Raw genomic sequence first — 17,674 nt, 5'->3', positions numbered from 1 at the left:
GGGGGCCTATTGGACCCCTTGGGGCAGTTTGGGCTCCTGTCAGCACCTCTTCCATGCAGCAGGTGGCCATAAGCAGGTCCAGTTCAGGCCTGGTGTGGTGCCACCTGGAACAGATCTCGCCCACTTCTCCTACCCTTCTGTAGGCCGTTCCCCAGCCCCGTTCTCTGAGTGATCACAGGCCTAACGCCCCGCGGGATGTTGGCGAGCCCTGGGCGTGAGGTGCCACGCTGGGGCCGACAGCCAGTTGGTGTGTGGAGAGCGGCTAAGGCAGCTCTCGTTAATGAGCTCATTATGTAATGTTCCATTTGAAAGAAAAGCGTTAACTAGGTCTGGATCACCAGGGACAGAAATAAATACCGAGGTTTTTAACCAAAGGCCCACATATAGCTCTCCTCTTTTCCCACAATCCCCCCACGTGCCTTTTTAAATCCCTCCCAGGCCCCTTGGGCACAGTGTTGCCAGGCAACCCGCAGAGTCTGATCCTGCTGTGCCCCGGCACTGGACGCGTGCGAGGCAGTTATTTCGGACGCGGCCCGCGGGAGAAGAAGGCCGTGTCCCTGTGAGCATGAGGGACACTCCAGGGGAACGATCGACAAGCCCCTCCGGACCAGATCTGCCTCCAACACCGCTGAGAGCATGGGAGAGACAAAGGCTGAACCAGTGGGGGGGGGGGGGGGGGGGGGGTCTGAACTGCACCACACAGTGGCCAAAGCAAGAAAAGGAGGAAAGCCAACTGAGGTCATGGACTTTTATTGGAAAAAAAATAAAATCAAAAGACCCGCATGTACAACTTGGAATGGATGTAAACTGAAATCAGATGGACAGCTTGTGCCAAAACCCATGAACACAGACGCTCCTGTTAAACGGCTGAGGTTTCCTTGAAAGGAGAATGCTCTTCCTCTGACTCAGAGGTCACCTGACGCCCCTTCCGTCCACCCTAGTGCCACCTGCCGCAAGGAAACGAATCCCACGAGCCCGGCATCCCCGAACGTGGTTTGTAAACGACCAGATTCATCACGGCACCTGGTCCCGGTCCCATTGGGAGGCGACGGCAGCCCGTTTTCCCAGTCTGAGCGGCCCGCTTTGGCCCGTCGGTGGGGCAGGGCGGCACGGCGCCGCCAGAACATCACGATCCGCCGGAAAAGCGCCATCCTTAAGCTGCATGCAGGAGGAGGAAGGGGGGGGGACGGCCAGCCCAGACACTGCGGCAAGCGGATGGAGCCACAGGGTGCTTGAGCACTTCCTGTTGGGTCAGCGGTGGTACAGGTGTGTTCCTGTCAGGCCGGGTGCGAGTCTGAGCTTGGGGGACAGAACCACTAACCATGCACATGTTCAGCTTTTCTGACAGAAGGACTTCGAACATTCAGGTGTTGTCTATACAGATACAGGATGAGTAAATGAATATCTTTGCAAGAGGTTAGTAAACGTTTTTTTTTCTTTTTTTTTTCTTTTTCTTTCTTCTAAAGGGATGAGGAAGAACCAAGAGGACTTCATTTTGCCGTCATCATTTGTACAAATTCTGTGGAGAGAGAACAGAAATGGAGGGGGGGGGGTTTGTGTGGGCTCCTGGAAGCTGGGTGCGAGGTGGGGCTCTCGGCCCCGCCCTGCGTCTGGCTGCCTTCCGGCTGCCACTGACTGAACGCCCTGTACTTGGTCTCATTTATGTAATAACACTGCAGCCCCTGGGGGAGGCAGGCTGTATTTGCACAGAGCCGTAGAGCATAAAGACACTCTGTCAGGAAGGGGCGGCTAGCAGGCTGAGTCACAGTGACGAGTCCTAACAGGGCTCTAACAGACTCACAGGCTGTTACTGTAGCAGGGAGGGGGCCAGTCCGGCGTGGCCGGAAGAGGCGCCCCCTGGCAGGGTCACGTTTCGGTTACGGTGACACGGCGTCACGACCGTACCTTCGTAATTGACCTGCCCGTCCCCGTCGATGTCCGCTTCCCTGATCATCTCGTCCACCTCCTCGTCCGTCAGCTTCTCTCCCAGGTTGGTCATGACGTGGCGAAGCTCGGCCGCGCTGATGTAGCCGTTCCCGTCCTGGGGGAGGGAGGTCGGGGGTTACGCTGTGGTGTCTCTCAATCACCAGGACATACTCAGCATTCTGGGCACCTTCTACTCCTCCGACCAAGCGGACAGCACACCGTCATGGTTTAAAGAACTGATCCAGAGTCAGATGCCAAGATAGCTGCCTAAACTTTACAGGACGCCATGGACGTCTTCATCCCAAGCAACTGCACGATTACCCAACCCCACCTTGTCAAAAACACGGAAGGCCTCACGGATCTCCTCCTCACTGTCGGTGTCCTTCATCTTCCTGGCCATCATGGTCAGGAACTCAGGAAAGTCGATGGTCCCGTTTCCTGGAGAAGAAGACGGGATGAGATCCATGGATTTCGACGTCCATCACGCACCCTGCACTGTGAGCTAATGGGTCACTACGTTGCGATTGGGGATAGGCTCAGCTCCGGCTCAACGGATTTGTTTCCAAGCACTTTATTCACATTGACAAGGGCTGGTCGTACTAAAATGTCTCACTGCTGCCATGTAAATCGTATTTCTTCGTCAGGAGACACACCCAGTAGGCCTGCAGCTCTCACAGCTAATCAGCAAGTTCGTTATTACGCAGCGCAGAGCCGTTTCGGAGCGCCTCACTGGACCAGACCGCTTCTCTCTCTCTGTCTGATCACTCCTGGATGCTGTGTTGTCATGGCAGCGGTCTGGGAGGGTGGGCTATAGCCCAAGACCCGCTCACCGTCTGCATCCACCTCGTTGATCATGTCCTGCAGCTCGGCCTCTGTGGGGTTCTGGCCCAGTGACCTCATCACTGTGCCCAGCTCCTTGGTCGTGATGGTGCCATCGCCATCCTTGTCAAACAAGGAGAAGGCCTCCTTGAATTCTGCAGTGGACAGGCAGGTGAATGGGTCAGAATGGGTCAGAGTGTTTTTGCCACAGGCGGGCCAACCATGTACCTTCCATGGGGTGGGTGGCTATTTTAACTACACAGAGAGCCAGTCATCACATTACAACCTCAGGGTCTGTAATGTAAACACCCCACATCCACATGAGCACAAATCGCTCCCTCTCTGGATTACCAATGCTAACGGCAGCTAGCTATACTCACCAGCTATCTGCTCTTCCGTTAGCTGGTCGGCCTGGGGGAGGGGAAGAGAGGGAGTGTTAACATTATTATCGTTTGGGAGTATGTCACAGACGCGGCGAGTGTGACACCACAGATGAAGGATGTGGGTTTTCCCTGCAGGACGCGTCGCAGGACGGATCTGCAGCTGGCCCTGCAGGGGGGAGCCGAAGCCCGGCTGCGCATACGGAGGCTGCAGCTGCCGCGTGAATCTCAACCCAGCTGGAGAGCAGATGGTGCATATTTACTGCTAAAGAGGGCTTCTGTTGGGCTGCGACAATCTGGCAAGGAGTCGCGAAAATGACGCAGATCGAGGGATAAGGCTGCAATGGACTCGTTAAGTCCGCGGTGGCCACGCCCTCGCGCCTTGCCCATGCACCGCCCCCAACAAAGCCCCTAACCCACTGTGTCACTCTCACACCTTCCCCCTCCTCCCTCTCCCACTGCTGACACGTCTGATAAAAACACCGCCTCCGCTTGACCAGAGAGGGCGCTGATCCTCCTTCCATCACCCCCCAACCACACACCTGGATCTCTCCCAGGCGGAGGTGTTCGGTTCTCTACAAGCTGCCTGGCCACCCCTTTCTGGGGCCCATCCTGTAGGAGTGTCCTCAGACTCCACCTCACGGAGTCAGGCTGTCCACATGGGTGCAGGCGGACTACGCAGTGGCCCACAGGGAGGGACGCTACGTCTGGTCCTGCTCCTGCAGGAGCTGCATATAAGAGAGCAGCTGCCCCTCCAGCAGCTCACAGACAGCGCCCGGAGACGTGGGCTCCTCCCCCCTGCAAATGGCAGCCTTCTTCAGCAGCATGCTCTGATCCCGACCGACCCGGCAGTCTGAGTGGCGAGTCCGGCTCACCTGAAGCTCGACACCATGACGGGCGAGAGATCAGTGTCCCGCTGGACTGGGTATCTGGTGCAATATCTATGCCCCTGCTTTTCAAAAGGTGCCCCCGCGGTGCCCGTATCGTGTTGTGTGTGTGGTGGGCACATGGCTGTGGAGGTTGCCCTGAGCAGTGACCCTCCATGGAGGTGTCGTCCTGCCTGAGACTCATGGCAAGACTGCCACAGGCGCTGCAGCTGAGCATTATGGGATTTCCACGTTGCCACTCACATAGCATGGTTCTTAATGCCACAGCTCAAAACTGGCAAACAGGAAACTTCCAAGTCCACAGGCCTGAAGAGCAAGTAATCCCGAGTTTGCTCTTGGATACGCCTTTGACAACAAGTGTCCAGAAAGTTCTTGTGGTGACCCACTTCCCTGCCATGATGCGCAAGAATATCAGGTCCAGAGTGTATGGCAAGTGACCTAAACCCCAGCAGAGTAGGAGCAGGAACTGTGTTGATACTTGTGTCCTGTATGACCATCAGGTCATTACTGGCAGGCTGCCTACCAATCTGCACACAGGGGAAACCAGCATGTGGTTCACAATCTACCAGGACCCTTCCCACAATGCACTGCAGTACACACACAGTCCGGTGTTTCCAATTTAATGACACCTTCAGTCTGAGCCCAAATGTTGCGAGTTACCGCATCCAGGAAGCTTACTATAAAAATTACTAAGGAGTAGTAAGGATTTATTATCTGATCCCCTAACAACTAAGTAATGGGTACTTTAAGTGAAATTCTATTCGAACATTCGTGAATAAGTTCACTACTGGACTGTATGTCCCTCCAAGCAAACAGCAGTCCTCACAGCCAACTCGATGTATCTGTGTATAAGTGCGAAAGTGTATAGCTGCGTCTTTCCCGAGCATGGAATGTAAATATGTATTTCTGCAGAAGACGCACCCGGCAGACCACATGCTGTAAATGTTTTATTTATGTGCCGTAAGAAACAGCCAGGCGTGCATGCCGCACCCACCCGGCCTGTCCTGTGTAACACTGCTTATAGGTAGAATTTTATTTTTCTCCTTAAACGTTTGATTCGAGTGTCTATACTCTCTATTAATGTACAATCGGCAGCCTTAAGTAGGTTAACGTTTTCTGTACAGTCACTTGCGCAGTCTTGAATCGTTATTCCTCCGTAATACAAGCGAAACGGAACCGATCCGCAGAGATGGAAAAAAGACTTTTAAGGCAGAATGGTTAGAGACAAGCATCTAGTGGTATGCGGTGGGTTACTTCCCAAGTCCAAGACGCAGAATAAGACCGTTCAGCAATGAATCGGAGTGTTCACACCAATTCTTAACTTAACAGCCGTCACTTTTAGCGTGGCGAGTCAAAAGCGCAAAAATGCGCCCGCACAGCGCAGTTAGCGGCCAGCTCCTTATCTGTCAAAACCAAAATCTGTCCATCTTCGCAGCGTTATTACTGCTGCCTGACACGGAACTGCAGCAAAACTAAGAGACGCATGCAGAAAGATCAGAGACTAAGCTGTTAGTTTTAGAGTCGGGCTGCTCACTGGTTTATCTCTGCACTGAAATACTACGAACAAGCGCCGTGCTTCCTCTGGCCAGCGCACCACCGCGGACTCCAACTGTGATTCGTTTATACCATCAGAACACCAAACATCACACCAGCAGCTGGCTCTCTGGCATCCGTGCGCAGTGCTACTGCATAATTATCCCCTCTCCGTATGTCACCATTTAAAACATTAACACGATCGGTTCATAACGAGAAGCTGAATACGTACCATGTCTGGTGGGACCGGATCTGCGAGTCTACTTCGTCTCCTGACGTTGGACAAAACACGAACCTACGTTCCGTGCACCTCGCTAAAGGCTGTAGGAGTATGTGCGCCTGTCCGCGTATTTATAACTGCGTGTATTCATCCGCCACGCACAGCCCCTCCGCTCGCCTCTGTAACTTGCTCACTTCAGCCGTCTCAGCTGAGCGTAGCAAGCGCAGAGAGCGCCAGAGGCGCAACAGGACCGGCGAGCGTAAGGGACGCAAAAAGCGCAGCAGGCGCGATAAGACCGTGATCCGCAGACAGCGCAGCATACGCTGGTGCCGTACCGAAAACACTGGCCGGAACGATGCACCAGTGGTTTCGGTCATACCGCCGGTTTCCATTACATACCTTTGAACGGTCTAATTTGTCTATTCTTCTGGGGTTTCCAGGCAAAACAATGCCGACCGTTTTGGAAAAGGTGAGACAATTTAAAGCTCCATCTTCTCCAAATATGTAATTTTGTTGCTTCCATAATACACGTTATCTTTGAATGAATGATGTTCGATTTAAGAAAATCAGTTTTAAACATATAAGAGTTAACAAGAGCAAGTGTTCAAAACTAAATATTGGTATTTGAAAGTGTAACACGTGTTACAATATAAAGTTTTAACGTTTAATTTTGACTACTGTAAATAAAGGAAAATTACGACTCTCCGCTATCTGTGAGGAGTGGAGACTGAAGCCGCACTTTATTTATTAAATATCTGTGGTGGTTTATGGCAACATAACTAGGTGCTCATAAAGGTTTACCACTATTATTATTATTATTATTATTATTATTATTATTATTATTATTATTATATGTGAATCGAGGGTGTGTCAATCGAGTATTCCACATTATGATTCTGCAAGGTCGGAACAGATCGGCTTCTCTGCATGGGCGGATAAAAAAAGTTTAAAAGAGTTGAAAATATTTCATTAATCCAATGTGCCAGTGTCTAATAATAAAGACAATCGTTTCTCTCGCAGTTTCTGTGTGCATTGCCTGAAAAGTATTACTTTCAAACTAAATCAGAATTAAAATGTATGCAGCTATAAACTACATCTCTGAAGCTGATGACAGTTTCTTTCCTTTATTAAAACAAAACACTGTTCAGAAATTGGCACCGTGGAAGAAAAGCAACTTTCTGCCTTCTGACTAGCTCCGTGTTCAGTAGGGTAAGCAGTATGTAATTTGCGCTGACAGTTGGTATGTACACAACGTCACCGACATACAGCCGTAATTCAGCGCGATGGTGAGGCCCTACTTTATTCCTGCGGAGGGATACTCTCAAAGTTTGGAGCCGGCTTCTTTGTTGACGCTAGAGAGTTTTCCGTGTTCTTTGTGACGCTGCAGCTTATTGGCTACAACAAATCCGCAATGGTCTTCTCGGTGTGTCGGCGTCCATGATTGGCTACGTTAGACCTGCAATGCGTCAAGTAGCGGTCGTTTATGGTAGTAGCGTAGCTGAGTGGTTCTGTCTACCGGTTTCCTACTCCGTAGTGGTTCTTAAGGTAGGGCCATGTGTACGCTGGAATACGTGCGCCTTTTTAGTGAGGCAAGTACAGGAGATCTGGACCACAGCTTGTATTTTATGTTAAATCTTGGGGATAAGTTATCTCACTTACGAATGATCACAGAACTGATCGCGTGAATTAAAATCACATACAACATATTCACAGTAAATGTAATTTTCCCTCAGTTTGCAATTAATCTGCCAACTGCAAAGTTTGTTCACTCCCAAAATGTGTAATCTTAATATAGTTATGTTTTATTGAGTAATGTTTATTCTGTTGAATAAACTGCCTGCGAAGCATCTCGCTTTTTAATGTATAGATTTAATCACAAAGCAAAACAAGTTTTTATTTTGGTTGCTCTAAATAAGTAGCCTGCATATTACCTGTCATCCATAAATTTTAATAACCAGTTATCCAACTGGCGTAGCAATATATGGCTCTGTAATTGCATTGTATTTTATAAGGCAGGTAACATGCAAAGAAAGTTAGACCACACGCCTTGATAAGAAAGTAGCTGTTGTCGTTACAGATCTAAGTTATAGATCTACTAGGTCAGATACGCCGCTACCCGTTGAGCCGTCTTGAATACCTGCACAGAGACACAAACACTGAACCTCTCCTTCCCAAGCCCATATTGAAATTGGACTTGCGTCAGTATTACAAATTCATCGCAGTATGGCTCACGGCCAGCATATATTACACGAATATAGAATTATGGTGTCTGATCTATTCATTCTACATCTACGCTGAATGGCGTCGCATTCTCTCTGACGTAAAAACGGTGCGACTATTTACTAGTGGAGACGCCGTCCAGTTATGGCACTCTTTCCAGCTTTTGCCGATGTGTCAAACAGAAATCCCAGTAATGAAAATTCTTCCAAAGGTCAGTACATGACATTTATTTTTCACTGTGGACGTGTTTAGCATGGGTGTTAAAACCAGTTTTGTCGGGTGTATGTGTTGTGTGTTGGATATGTGCCATTTACAGTCCTGTCATCAATGCCAGTAATGTGTACTCTCATGTGAATTCTCATCATGGTCATTTATATGCTTTGCTAAGTGTAATAAACTTAAGTGACATTTTATTAATAAATAATCCCATCATCAAGTTCTAACGAGAGTGTCTTAACTAACCTGTGCAAGTTTCACCAGTCCAGTGTAGCTACAGTAAAGATTTAACAGGGGATGCCTTTTCTGGCCGCGGGGTGCCACCGAGTGTCATCTCAGTTGGTTCCATTCGGTCGCTACTGTTTCTAATGGTGGTTAATTTATTTGAAACAAGGTAGAGAGAGAGAAGATTCGTCTTAGGTTCGTTTGTGTTTCTCAAAAAAACCGTCTGTGCAGAAGGCTGTAGCGAATCCAGAGAGGACTTTTATAACAGAATGTGTGGTGAAGAGATCAGAAATACGGACATATTACGGTTCTGCGTGTTCATGCAGACAAATGTTTATTCAAATAAAGTGAATAATCGATCGATATAACCCATTTTTAATATAAAAATGTTCATGTGACCCTTTCTGTACGACTTTGCTTTTTAAAAGTCACTTGTCCCAACATAAATTAGACATTAATATTATGACATATATATGTTTTGGAAAATATCTGGGTCTTAAACCTGCAGCCTTTTTGAGCAGGATGGTGCCATGCTGCAGTCACTCCTGATGTTATTTCAGCTGTCAGAGAGTATTTAATGAAAAGGTTATCTTTTGATTAAAGTAAAAACAATCCTACTTATCAGCAGGTTTGAAAATGCTGAAATAAGCTTTGTAATCTGGCCCGGGTTTGGTTTACGTCCTACTGAGAGCTTTTGATGTACTTGAACTGACGGCTCTCTGGATCCTGCCCTGCTGGTCACTCAGAATGAGCCTCCTGCCTGCAGCGCTGATGTATCTCTGACTTAAAAGCCCTGAAGGCAAATTGCAATTGATTTGCTGTTCTTCTTCCTGCCCGCAGACCTGGACTGGCTCAGCAACCAGAGCTTCCGGCCCCATGACGCCCTGGTCCTTCACCAGAAAGCCCTGGAGCAGACGACATCTGAGGGGCAGGAGGTCTCACAAGATGGGTAACAGCACTTTGATGAAGCAGTCCAGCTTCCAGGCTGAATCCACATCTCTCTCATTCTTGTTTTATTACTCACTTTCTTTCATTACAGTTATTAGGAAATTCACTTTCTTTAGCCATTTGGATGTGAAATAATCTCATTTGGGTTGGATTCCTTTGTAAAGTTGATGCTTTTGCATCCCCTCCCCTCCCTCATCCTGCCATATCGGCTGCACATACCACATACTCTTTTGACTATTTATAATTTGTCACAGGTCTTTGGGTCCTGAATGGAAGGATGATGTCAGGTCTAAGAGAAAGAAGAAGAAAGAGAAGAAGAAGAAAAGGAAGAAGAAGAGAGGGAGCAGCGGAGAGGACTCTGGGGGCAGCGGCTATGAGTCGGACACAGTCTATCCTAGCGACCTTTTAAAACAGGCTAAAGATGCAGAGAGGTGGGGGCCAGAGCATATCTGTGAAGCTGAAACAGGGGTGATGACCTCTCGCCCCCGTCATCCCTTTGGTGTCCTAAGAATAAAATTATGGTGCCTCTTGCTATTCTTATATACATGACTCTGTGACATGTGAACATGCAAATGTGCCACTAGAACCTGCTGAGACATCAATTGCAAGTAATGATGGAGACGTTTGCAAGGTTTATTTTACCCATCAGCATGCTCCTGTTTTCCAGAGGACCTGGGCATTATGGCTTTATTATAGGCAATATCTGACTGGAACACCTGGAGGTGACTTATGCTTGTGGTTGTGTCTCCTGTTTCCTGCTCCAACGCCCCCCTCTCCCTGCAGGCAGGAGGACCAGACCTTGTCTCAGGGATCTTTCATGTGGCTGGACGACCTCCCAGCCCCCTCAGACCGCCCCTTCTGCATTGACAAGAAGGCCAATGCCGGGAACTGGCAGTATAAGTCCCTGTACCGTGGCGACATCGCCAGGTACTGCTCGCTCCTCGGCACTGCTCGCTCCTCGGCACTGCTCGCTCCTGGGCACTGCTCGCTCCTGGGCACTGCTCGCTCCTGGGCACTGCTCGCTCCTGGGCACTGCTCGCTCCTCGGCACTGCTCTCCAGATCCACTTATCTGGGCTTGAGTTTTGCTTCCCCTGGCCGCCTGCTATATGTTTGATGTTTTGTTTCCTGATTTTATGTGATGCAGATCCTCCTCCAGCTATCTGAATATCTTCTTTTCCATTCCCTCTCGTCTTGTCCTGTTGACTTTCTGTGACTGGCGGCCTGGTTGATTTACGTCCTTTTCTCTCTCTCTCTCTCTTGTTCTTAGGTACAGGCGCAAAGGTAGCTCCTGCCTGGGCCTGGACTCCAAGACTCAGGCGGTGAGCTGGGCCGAGACCAAGCCGACCAACGCGAAGCGGGTGTTGCGGACCGCGGAGCGCTACTTCTGCAGCGTCAGCCGTCAGCAGCTGAGTGCGGCCGGCCGGCCAGAACTGCCCGGCTCACGTGGATCGGGCCCGAGTCTGGCAGCAGTCCGCTTCATTCCCGTACCTCCTGTTCTCGAGGAGGAGGGGAGCATGAGAACCACCATGGGCCCTACTTGGGTTAATCCCTTAGGGGTCTACGACTCGTCCACCTCGTTGTGGCTGCAGGGTAAAGGCCTGCCGGAGTCAGAAGGCCAGAAGGAAGAGTCCTCCTCGGTCACCGTGGGGACAGGTGGAGGTGGTGGCTCCTTGCTGGCTGCTAAGGTGGAAGACTTCAACCGGAGGCTGCGTGAGGATCCCGCCGACACGCCCACTTGGCTGGAGTTTGTCCGCTTCCAGGTAGCTGCCGCATCCCAGCCATTTCCCAGAATTCTCTCGCCAGGTTTGGCGTTAGACGGCCCTTAACCTTTCGCTCCCTGTCTGTGCTCAGGATGAGCTGATGGCTGCCGCAAGCCCCTTCTCGAGGTCAGAGGGCGAAGCGGAGGGGCGTAGGAAGTCTCTGCGGATGACCCTGGAGAAGAAAGTGTCTATCCTGGACAGGGCGCTGGAGAGTAACCCGAGCTGCGTGGACTTGAAGTTGGCACGACTGCGTCTGGGCCGCGAATTATGGGATGCGGCGACGCTGATCCGGGAGTGGAGGCAGATGGTGTTCCTTCGGCCCAATGACCCGTGGCTCTGGAGGGAATACCTGCTCTTCATCCAGGGCCAGTTCAGCACCCTCACCGTGCCCAAGGTCAGCGCCATCTACGGCAAGGGCCTGAGCACCCTGGCGTCCGTGCTGGACGGGGCGCTGGTGTCACACCCGGTCTTGCCAGGCACAGAGGAAGCCATGCTGGGTAGGTGCCGCATGCATGCCAGAGGGTTACAGTCACTCACTGAGATTCTCAGAGTCTTTTTGTTGTTTCTGGAAATGCCAGTATGTAAAAGGCACATTGCGTGATACTCTTAGATCCCTTTCTTTAGAAAGTCTTTGTTTTTAGGAGTAGATGCCTTTCATTCACATTTCACTGTAGCATTTCACTGTCTTGAGATCTTGCGTCTGCACTCCGCAGCTGTCCATGTAAGCCTCATTCTCAGGCCCTGGCTTTTTCCTCTGGGATTTTAACAATGATCAACCGATGCCACCTAGTGGTTTAAGTCAGCATTACACCGGCTTGGCTGTGTGAAATGGAAAGTGTCATTGTCTGTGTGGGGCATGCTGCGGTTTTGGCTAATTAGAGGTTCCTCTGCCATGTAATCCACCTAATCGTCGTCATCATTATTAGTCCTGCAGAAATGCGATTTGCCACTTGTCATTATATTTCATTGCGAAGGGCAGCAATATCTGCAAACTGGCACTTTTCCATTGCAAAGTATACAAGCCGAACCCGAGCCGTAGCTGCACTGTTAGCAGGGCTGAAAGCGTGACCAAACTGAGCCACCATCTGATTGGTCGAAATAACTAGATACTGGTGTTCTGCACATAGATTATTTGAAGCAAAAATATATTCTATATATTATTAATTATTAATAGTATTAATAGTATTGCACATCGCGATACATTCCTGCAAACTCAGGAAATTTCCAACCTCCTACTGTACTTGAAAATGTTCTATAGAACACATGAATGGAATGGATTCGTAATGCAGATTTACACAAGCGATTGCTAATTCCGCCTGCATTTGATACTTGCATAACACCGTGAATCTCAAAGACTTGCTATCAGAAATTAGCACACAGTAAAAAAAAAAAAAAAAAAAGTAAATCATGATGTACACCGTGTGAACAGTGAATAAGCGTCTCTTTGGTTTTACGTCACTGTTGCTCTCCAAACTCAGCAATGCCCTTATCGAGGCGACCCATCTGCAGTGGAAAACTGAAGTGAACTGGAACTGTGCTGCAGTTAGCACCTCTTCGCGGTACAGCTCGGTTCCTGTATACCAGTGGAAAAGCACCACTGGTTTCATTATGTAAACGGTCTCTGATATCAGTTGATGGTTCTGGGAAAGCTCAGGTCCAGGGCACTGGGTGGGGCCTGGGATACGGCGTGGGGTACGGCCCAGAGTGCATTGTGGGATACGCCATGGGGTATGGCCTGTGGTGCATTGTGGGATACACTGTGGGGTACAGCCCAGAGTGCATTGTGGGATACGCCATGGGGTTCGCACAGGGTACACCCTACGTTGTGGAGTTTTGCCTGTGGTGCATTGTGGGATACGCCATGGGGTATGGCCTACAGGACACCCCGATGCTGCCTTGATGGTGCAGTGCCCGGTCTCTCCTCCCCACAGGCCTCTTCCTGCAGCAGTGTCACTTCCTCAGACAGGCAGGTCACTCGGAAAAGGCCATCGCTCTCTTCCAGGCGCAGCTCGACTTCAACTTCTTCAAGCCGGATACGGTGAAGGACATGCACACCAAGCAGCAGGTACGGAGCGGCCCGGTGACACCCCCTCCCTCGGTGCCCCAGTGTGCCTCATGCTGGCCACGTGGGTAGTGCTGCAGTCCATGTGCAGTCCGTGCCTTTAGCTGCATGACCAACCCCACAGCATCACATCATGTCAGCCAGTCATGGACAGCCGGTGGGATCTAAACAAATGAAAAACTTCGCCTTGGGGTCCCTGCATGGTGATCACAGATCATACGATGCTGTATTGCTAAGACAGTGTTGCAGTATGCAGCCACCTTCACTCTGAGAGTCACCCCCCCACCTTCACTCTGAGAGTCACCCCCCATCCTCACTCTGACAGTCACCCCCCATCCTCACTCTGAGAGTCACCCCCCCATCCTCACTCTGAGAGTCACCCCCCCATCCTCACTCTGAGAGTCACCCCCCCCATCCTCACTCTGAGAGTCACCCCCCCATCCTCACTCTGACAGTCACCCTCCCATCCTCCCTCTTTCTCCCCCTCTCCCCCTCTTCTCTCCTCATGCTGCCTGACCCCCAGTTCCTCTGACCATGTCTGTTTCTCTGTGGTCTCAGCTGTGCTGTGGAAACTTTGCCGATCCAGATTGTTACTACGAGGCTCCGTTAATGAACAGCTGCCCCCCTCCCCCTTTGCCTAGGTGTGACCGCTCCACATTCAGCTTACCGACGAGTGAGGTCTGTTATCCCATTGGACCATTCTCCCGAAAAGACAGACATCCCCCTCTCATGTGTAAATAGCACAATGGAAAAGTGCGGCCAGTAAATGGCTGAGGGAGTGAGTCTCTGGGGGCCGTAATGGCCCCCGTCGCGCTTAATGGCCGCTCTGCCCTCGGGGCTGTTTGCTCTGCGTGGTCGGCAGTCGTTACAGCCTCCGTGTGACTGCGCATATCCACGCCGGTAACTAAGGGCTTTATCTGCTCTCTTCACAGACCCCGGCTCCATTGACATTTGCTCCCTTGTGACCCAACATGAGCAGTTTCTCGTTAAGCCTCTTTAATGTACGCATTCTGGCCTCGGGGTTATTCACTTGCTCCAGCTTTGCCCTCTTGTCTCCTGAATTGACTGGTCTCCTGATCAGAATCACCTCCAAATGAGGTCCCGGCACCGAGAGAAACACCAAGAGGGAGGGCAGTGGATGCTTTGCTGGAATACTAAATTCTGGAGAAGTGCCTCAGAAGTGCCTCAGAGGTACAAAGGAGACATGACTAGCCAGCAGTCCTGCTGGTGTGGAAGTCCTCCTTCAGTCCCATGCTCGGACTCCCTCTCCCCTTCACTTTTCCTCTCCCCTTGAATTTCCCAGATCTCCTGACTTTCTCATCCATTGTAACTCTCCCACTCCCCCTTATGACCACGCCCCCTCATGACCACGCCCCCTCATGACCACGCCCCCCGACTCTCCCGCTCGTCCATTATAACCTGCGGTATAGTATCCTCACATGCTAACAGCCAGCAGGGCAGCCTGAGCTGACGAGCATGCGCCTGTGCTTCATGCTGTTCCCCGCAATCGAGGGCCTTCCTGCAGATTTCAAAACAAGCCCATTAATCACCTAGTTACCTGCTGCTACATTGTGTAACCTTTGCATGTTCTCTCAGTGATGCGATGTTCCTGTCCAGGCTAATCCTGCTGTTTAGCATCAGGCTACAGCACCTGGACTTCTTTACATAAATCCATTACAAGAAGTGGAACCTCCCCCATCCTTAAGCTGGCGCTGTGGGGCTGCACCGTTGGGCTGAGGACTCGTGTTTCCACCTGTCCAGGTCGAGTTCTTCGAGCCCTTCTGGGACAGTGGGGAGCCGCGTGTGGGAGAGAAGGGGGCCCGTGGCTGGAGAGCATGGATGCACCAGCAGGAGAGGGGGGGCTGGGTCGTCCCCGGAGAGCCAGGTCAGTGATCGCTATACAGCCGTGAGCAGGTGTAGAATAACCCCAACACCTGCTAATGGGGTACTCCATTGGCGCGATTCAGACGACGACGACGACGATGAGGAGGACGAAGGATCAGAAGTGAAGGATAAGACCTGGCCCAAGTGGCGCATCTGGCTGGATGTGGAGACATCCCGTGAGGCCAGCCATTGGCTACCTTGGAGGCCGGACAAAGCCAAGGGCCAATCGGAGGAGGACTGTGAAGACCCAGACAGACAGGTACCGCCCAGCTCCGCAGACTGGCAGCCGGCGATGCTGCTGCTGCCTCGGGCCTAATCAGCTGCCTGCTCACTGCCCAGGTCCTGTTCGACGACGTGGGGCCCTCTCTGATCCGGCTGATGCAGCCTGAGCTCCGCGTCCAGCTACTCCGCTCTTTCCTGCATTTCCTGGGAATGCCGGCTGATGGCTGCCTCCGGGGCCCCTCTTGGAACATCCTGCTTGACGACCTCTCCTTGCTGCAGGAGGCCCCCGACACTGACAGGCCCCTGACCTCGGGCCTCTTGCCCACCGGGGTCAGCCCCGTGGGTCATACGACCATGCTAGGTGCTGCTCGCAGGACGGTGGGCCTGTGCAAGCAGGGGGAGGAGTTCATACAGCTCGCCGTTCAACAGCTGTGGCCCTTGCTCTCTGGCCCAGAGAAGTCCCAGCTGTCACTGTGCTTGCTACAGTATGAGAAGCTCAAGGTGGGTTCAGGTCCCCTTCCTGCCCTTGGTGTTCGGGCTTCGACACATAGCAGTAGATTGATGAATTTGTCTTGGTCCTGCCAGGTGCTGCGCTGCATCCGTTCCAAGGCCAAGAAGCAGGTGAGGTCCCAGGGCAAGCGGAGTAAGAGGCTCGCCAAGCGCATCCTGAAGGAGGAGTGTAACCGGAGCGACCTGGCACTGTGGAGGGAGTTTGGCCATCTCGAGTGGCTGCTGGGCAACCTGGAGGAGGCCCGCAAGGTTCTGGATACGGCACTGGCACTGGGCCTGGTGCGGGGTTTCCAGGACCCCGCCCAGTGTGACCTGTGTCTGCTCTACGCCCAGCTGGAAGTGGAGCAGGGGGCGGGGCCTGCGGCCGGAACGGCGTCCCCCGCGCTGCATCTGCTCTCCAGCCTGGCCGAGGGTGGGACCTACTCCCACTTCAGCGGCCAGGTGCCACCCGTATCTGTCCTGAAAGCCCGGCGGACCTACGAGCAGGCCCTGGCAGCTGGGGGGGGCGTGGGGCTGGTGGGCTGCTTCGCCCTGTTTCAGTATCTGACTGTGGGGGTGGAGGCTGCGGACCAGGTGTACCGGGAGGCCGTAGAGCGGCTGGAGGCTGCGGAGGAGCCCCACCCACGACAGGACAGCCTGTGCCAGGCGGCCTCTGAGCTGGAGGCTCTCTGCATGTCACGCGCCTCCCTGCTACGTTACGCCATGAGCTCCAGCATCTGTCCCATGGGCCGTCTCCGTGACACCCTCACCTCCTCCATCTCCCGTTTCCCTGGCAACCAATATCTCTGGCAGCTGTACCTGCTGGCAGAGAGCCGGTACCACGGCGCTGGCCGCTCCCGCCGCTTCACCCGGGGCGTCACGCAGCGCTCGCCAGGCATCGTGCCCTGGTTGTTCACCATCCGTGCCGAGCAGAGCCTGAAGATGCTCGTGGAGCGCGTGCAGAAGTGAGTGCCGTCGCTATGGTTACCACTGGGTACCACTTCCGGGACCCGAGATGAGAATGGTCAGATAAAACCTCATGTCCTCTGACAGGAGCGATCTCTATGGGGACGTCCAGGCCACACTTCCAGAAAGCGGCCTCAAGCATCGGATCCGGGCGCTGTTCGAGAGTGCGGCGGCCAGCGAACATGGGGCACGCTGCCCCCTGCTGTGGAAGATGTACCTGCACTTCCTGGTACTGTCACTTGAAGGGCTCTAGCACCATCTTGCATGTGAATCTCATTCTTGGTGCGTGTTCGTAGGACACCTGCGGGGGTCACTGAGCGTTGTGGTTCTTTCCAGGTTTCCGAGAGGGAGGTGGAGCGAGGCAGGGGCATCTTCTATAAAGCACTGCAGTACGTCCCATGGGTTAAGGTGAGGTGGCCGTAAACCCGAGCTTCCAAACCGGTGGAATTTCCAGGCTCTGTCAGGGTCTGACCGTCTTTCTCTTTCCCCAGAGCCTCTACATGGACGCCGTGTTGCTGTTTCCGGACAACGTGCAGGAGTTCCTGGACCTGATGCAGGAGAAGGAGCTACGGCTGCGGGTGCCCATGGAGGAGGTGGACATCTTGCTGGAGGACTGACCCTGACACACACACACACACACACACACACACACACCCCCAGCCTAACTATATAAAGTGCCTCCGAGATACATGGACTAATGGACTAGCAGAAAGCTTGTGTCTTTTTTTTTAAAAGGCACAGCGTGTATGTTTATGTATGTATATGGAAATGTTGGGCCCTGTACAATTTGTACCGACTCTGAATTAATAAAGTCAACCCCACCCCCCCCCCCCCGAGCTGTGAGTGATTCTCTGCCCGCCGCTGCCACCGGACCACTCCGCCCCCCCGGGGGACTCTGGGCTCCCTGTGTGAATAA

General features: G+C 52.2%; 2 protein-coding genes across 2 annotated transcripts; one reads left to right on the top strand and one right to left on the bottom strand.

Moving 5' to 3' along the window:
- Nucleotides 1-734: 734 nt before the first annotated feature.
- Nucleotides 735-5,935, bottom strand: calm1a (calmodulin 1a). The gene is made up of 6 exons (XM_023828758.2): nt 5,778-5,935; nt 3,126-3,156; nt 2,757-2,900; nt 2,258-2,364; nt 1,906-2,041; nt 735-1,519 (listed from the first exon to the last, which is right to left on the bottom strand). Exons 1-6 carry the CDS (start codon nt 5,778-5,780, stop codon nt 1,491-1,493), a joined length of 450 nt encoding a protein of 149 aa, XP_023684526.1. The 5' UTR covers nt 5,781-5,935; the 3' UTR covers nt 735-1,490.
- Nucleotides 5,936-7,633: 1,698 nt separating this feature from the next.
- Nucleotides 7,634-17,585, top strand: nrde2 (NRDE-2, necessary for RNA interference, domain containing). The gene is made up of 14 exons (XM_023828746.2): nt 7,634-8,196; nt 9,267-9,375; nt 9,629-9,805; nt 10,158-10,301; nt 10,643-11,135; nt 11,227-11,632; nt 13,067-13,200; nt 14,959-15,082; nt 15,165-15,340; nt 15,421-15,804; nt 15,889-16,757; nt 16,846-16,987; nt 17,095-17,166; nt 17,250-17,585. The coding sequence occupies exons 1-14, from the start codon at nt 8,130-8,132 to the stop codon at nt 17,373-17,375; spliced, it is 3,423 nt and encodes a 1,140-aa protein (XP_023684514.2). The 5' UTR covers nt 7,634-8,129; the 3' UTR covers nt 17,376-17,585.
- The last annotated feature ends 89 nt before the right edge of the window (nt 17,586-17,674 follow it).

The sequence above is a fragment of the Paramormyrops kingsleyae genome, chromosome 14, assembly GCF_048594095.1.
Source record: "Paramormyrops kingsleyae isolate MSU_618 chromosome 14, PKINGS_0.4, whole genome shotgun sequence".
NCBI classification, from domain to species: Eukaryota; Metazoa; Chordata; class Actinopteri; order Osteoglossiformes; family Mormyridae; genus Paramormyrops; species Paramormyrops kingsleyae.
The sequence above is the reverse complement of the archived record's forward strand: the minus strand, read 5'-3'. Positions and strand labels throughout refer to the sequence as shown.

Bases quoted from the DNA above. Each gene is read 5' to 3' on its own strand.
- calm1a (XM_023828758.2), bottom strand. The intron at 2,365-2,756 runs GTGAGCGGGTCT...CTTCTTCTCCAG, and splicing joins CAACGAGGTGGATGCAGACG to GAAACGGGACCATCGACTTT. The intron at 1,520-1,905 runs GTACGGTCGTGA...CTCTCTCCACAG, and splicing joins CGGGCAGGTCAATTACGAAG to AATTTGTACAAATGATGACG.
- nrde2 (XM_023828746.2), top strand. From the start codon at position 8,130: ATGGCACTCTTTCCAGCTTTTGCCGATGTGTCAAACAGAAATCCCAGT. The intron at 15,341-15,420 runs GTACCGCCCAGC...CTCACTGCCCAG, and splicing joins GTGAAGACCCAGACAGACAG to GTCCTGTTCGACGACGTGGG. The intron at 15,805-15,888 runs GTGGGTTCAGGT...TGGTCCTGCCAG, and splicing joins TACAGTATGAGAAGCTCAAG to GTGCTGCGCTGCATCCGTTC.